At 45.9% G+C, this 3,712-nt stretch overlaps 1 protein-coding gene across 1 annotated transcript in view; it reads right to left on the bottom strand.

Annotated features, from left to right (window-relative positions):
• LOC104073464 (breakpoint cluster region protein-like) overlaps nucleotides 1-3,320 on the bottom strand; it is a gene marked incomplete at both ends in the record, with an annotated part of 13,813 nt that extends 10,493 nt beyond the window's left edge. The window contains 4 exons of the mRNA XM_009573247.1: nucleotides 657-731; nucleotides 1,546-1,650; nucleotides 2,193-2,268; nucleotides 3,201-3,320. Of these exons, the coding sequence (XP_009571542.1) occupies nucleotides 657-731; nucleotides 1,546-1,650; nucleotides 2,193-2,268; nucleotides 3,201-3,320 (376 nt within the window). The remainder of the gene's footprint in view (nucleotides 1-656; nucleotides 732-1,545; nucleotides 1,651-2,192; nucleotides 2,269-3,200) is intronic.
• Nucleotides 3,321-3,712: the final 392 nt, after the last annotated feature.

Genomic DNA, 3,712 nt, shown 5'->3' with positions numbered 1-3,712 from the left:
TCAGCAGGAGGAAGGCTGATAGAAAGCATGTACGTCCAGTTCACTCCTTTCCTCCTGAGACTGCACATGCAGCTTAGATAAGAACAGGATCTCCAGCCACATGGCTAGGTAAGCTTTGCAGCTGTTCTTAGATTATCCTCATCAATGGCTGAGAAGCATGTTTATTTCTACAGTTGTCCACTTCACTCTATTTTTTCACCTTTTTTGATCCTTCTGTCAAATCACCCCCCTGAATTTTAACACCTCTTTCTTCACACTAAGAATTCTGTATGTCAAAGAATGCTTCCCATTCTTTCATTGCAAAACAAAATACAGCTGAAAGAAAGCGAGATAAGGGCTGACTTGTATCCAAAACTGTTGGGTAATTAGCAAACACTGCTTAAAAAAAATACCAATAGACTAGGCCCCAAAAAAATAATGCTGCATGCTTGATCCTTGATCCTGATCTTTCTGAGAGTTAGTAGTAGCATTAAAAAATTGCATTCCCCTAAATTTACACCAATGCCCCGATTTCAATTCCAATTCCCCAAATCACCTCTCCTCCTCACCATCATCCCAGATGCTGCAATCTTAAATGGGTCCACGCCCAGCTGTCACAGCACCCTAATTATCTAACCCCTGTCAATACCTCTGTGTATTACAGAATTGCAACTCACTTGAACTTTGCTTGAATCCTGTAGCAGAGTGGACAATGACATTCAGGAATCCATAGAGACCTGGGGATTCATCATCTGTACAAAAACCCAAGGAATTTTGTTACATTCACAGAGAAGCCAAGAGTGAAAGACAGAGTGATGAGACTGATATTACACAGGTTAATGAGCAGAGGGTAAACTGTCCCTAAAAAGGATGGCAGGAGCATGTAATCTAGCCATTTCAGCAAAAGAGGAGACTGTTCCAGGTTCAGTGTCAGTTTCACCTGTAATACCTTCTGGCAATGTGTGGCTTTTACAGTGACATTTCTAGGGTCAGCAAGACATCATGAAAGAAATTCAAGGGAGAAAAAGTAAAATATAGAGGCTAAGTCTATACTAGAAGATTAAATAGTAATTTAGGATGGTCTCTGACACAATTTTGGCCAATTAGTGTTCTTCCAAAGGATTCCCAGGCATAGTTCAAAGTTGTCCCAGGCTAGGACTCCAACAGGCACTCCAATCCCCGTCATGATGGCTGCATGTAAAGACCATTTAATAGTTAATGAATATATTCGGAAGGATGTCCAGGAATATTTTACTAATTTAGATGTAGCCATATAATTTGGATCTTGTGTTTTTATTGTTGCAGCAAGTAACAGTGGGATGACAGATTGTTCTTGTTCCTGCTGCTCTCTTTTTGTACGCCATCATCTACTTCAACTAAATTACACAAGTTGGGTACATATGGTCTCAGCTTTTGTTTTACAGGAACTCTCAGTTTGTAACTCATCACCCGGTTGAACCCTGTAGCAAAAAGAAACAGTAAGAGCAGTTCTAGGGGAAATGCACAAAAGCAGGCAGAGGTAGGTTTTCACTGCAGCTGTACCATGTGAAAGCATAAAGGTCTCACCTTCCTTATTGATAGTGAGGGGGATGTTGTGGACTGTCTGAAGCTTCACACAGGAGTTTGTCAGCATCTGGAGTTCCACCGATGTGAGTGAGAAGCTTTTAAAGCCTGCAAAGGAGATTCAAAGAGGGAGGAATTAAAATTCAAAGCAGAGGCTGGATGCATGCTCCCTCATTCTGGGCATACATAGGATAGGTGCCCCCTGGGCAACGCTCAGCAGAATTACTCCTTGGAGTAAAAAGTCTCAGGATGGTTCACAGGAAACAAGGAGGGGCTCTTATTTTCTTGCAAAGCCAAAAAACTCCCATGCCAAAAAAGTAAGTAAGTTTCTTTGGACTGGAGCCAGGTAAAAGGGCGCAGCTGTTCCCTCTACCTGGAACTGCACAGAGCTCTGATCTCTAGGGTAAATGGGAGAGTAGCTCCACACACTTACTAAGTGCTCTCCCTACACATTCCCTACATGTTGCTGCAAGCAAAAGTCCCCCAGAAAGCTCAGATGTGCGGAGACAGAAGACATCCAAGTTGTGCTGTGGATTTCAACACATATCTCTCTTTTCGCAAGTAACCCTGCCCCATACCTCATCCTCTGGACTCCTGCTCTTTAATAAGATCACAGTATTTGTACCAATGCCCAGCTGAGAGACACTCACATTTCTTCTGCTGCTCCCGGATGTTCTCCCTCCACTCTGCCCTTTCATAGTCCGACGAAATGAGGAACGTGTAACTCTACCCAGGAAAACAGAAGAAAATGGGATATGCATTAGTCTGACTGACCACTGAGAGCAGGCCTGCCTGCCTACCACCCTCCTCCAGTGGCAGTTATTGGATATACTGTCCTTCTAGCTACATCACAGCTTTGTCAGTGACAGAGGACTCTGTCAATGTGCCTTCTCAGCAATGGGCTAGCGGTACCAACATGGACTCCTGCAGTCAGAGCTTTCACAGAGGTCCACCCTGCAAAACAACAGCTGCATCCCTGGCAACATGAGGTCCCATGGCAGCTCTGTGCTATGCCTCACAACAGTTGCACCAGGAAACCCAAAAGCCTCTATCACAGGCCTAGACACTGATGCAAGCTGAGGAAGCAGTGACCAGCTTGTGAATTTTCACTGAGTGATAAGAGGATTCTCGTGAGAATCCTTTGCCATGTGCATGGAAAGGCCACAGTGACAAGTTACAGCACTGCCAGAGCAGGGGATACCTCTGGCACATTGAGCATCCCACAGTGCTAAAGGAGATTGTTCACAACCATTCAGCATCCCTGGTGCCAAGTGCAGCATACAGTCCCGAGGAGACAGCCCTGAGTGTGCTAAGCCTTGAATTTGAACGGGAGTCTAGAAGGCAGCTGCTGCAGAGCTTTATCTTAGGTGAAGAGAGCTGTTCCTATTGCTCTGCCAGGGCAGGTGCTGAGGTAGGGGATTAATTTCTAACGTTATTTTTTAAATGCCAATGTTGCATATAAATTAGTCATAGCCTTACAAGACCTCATCACAACCTTTGGTGTAGCAAGGATTAGGTGTCTGCTGCTTGGAAAGTGCTTTCAGGCCAGACAGTAGAAGGCATGAAGACCTCCTTGTACAACAGCGTACACAAACACACACACCCACACCCCTTGACCTCTGTCTTGTACACTGAGGGAGACCAGAAGACCCACTCACCTTGCCATTGCGATTGTGTACCCGGAAGGCCATGTTGGGAGACATCAGCAGTAGGAGGGATTCCTGCTCGGAGAGCTTCTTTTTCAACCTCTCAATGACCTTGCTGCCTTTATTGGCCCTCTGAAGGGTGGGGGAGAGAGGGAGACAGAGGACACACGTCACTCTCCAACGTCTGCCCCTGTTTACGCTGACAGACATTTTAAGATCCACAGTCCCTTCCCTCTGTGAGTAGCCAAATGGCCCCAGGCAGAAGAAATGCTGTCAACAGGATCCACAGGGCTCCCAACTGCTCAGGAAGATGTTCGCTGCAGTATCTCTAGTAACTCAGACTTAGCTCTGTTCCCCAATTCCAGCTGCCCCAGACGAAGGTGCAGAGGTGCGTGGCCACTGTCCCAGCTATACCCTCTACTTTCTGTTCCAGAGGCTGCAGCAGCATCACGTCACTAGGCAGCCATAGCACTGCCAGGTTCTCCACAAGCATCCTTAACTAAGGAGACTCTGAGGAACTTCTC

The sequence above is a fragment of the Fulmarus glacialis genome, unplaced genomic scaffold (genome assembly GCF_000690835.1).
Source record: "Fulmarus glacialis isolate BGI_N327 unplaced genomic scaffold, ASM69083v1 scaffold47962, whole genome shotgun sequence".
In the NCBI taxonomy this organism is placed as follows: Eukaryota; Metazoa; Chordata; class Aves; order Procellariiformes; family Procellariidae; genus Fulmarus; species Fulmarus glacialis.
This window is presented reverse-complemented; position numbering and strand designations above follow the sequence as displayed.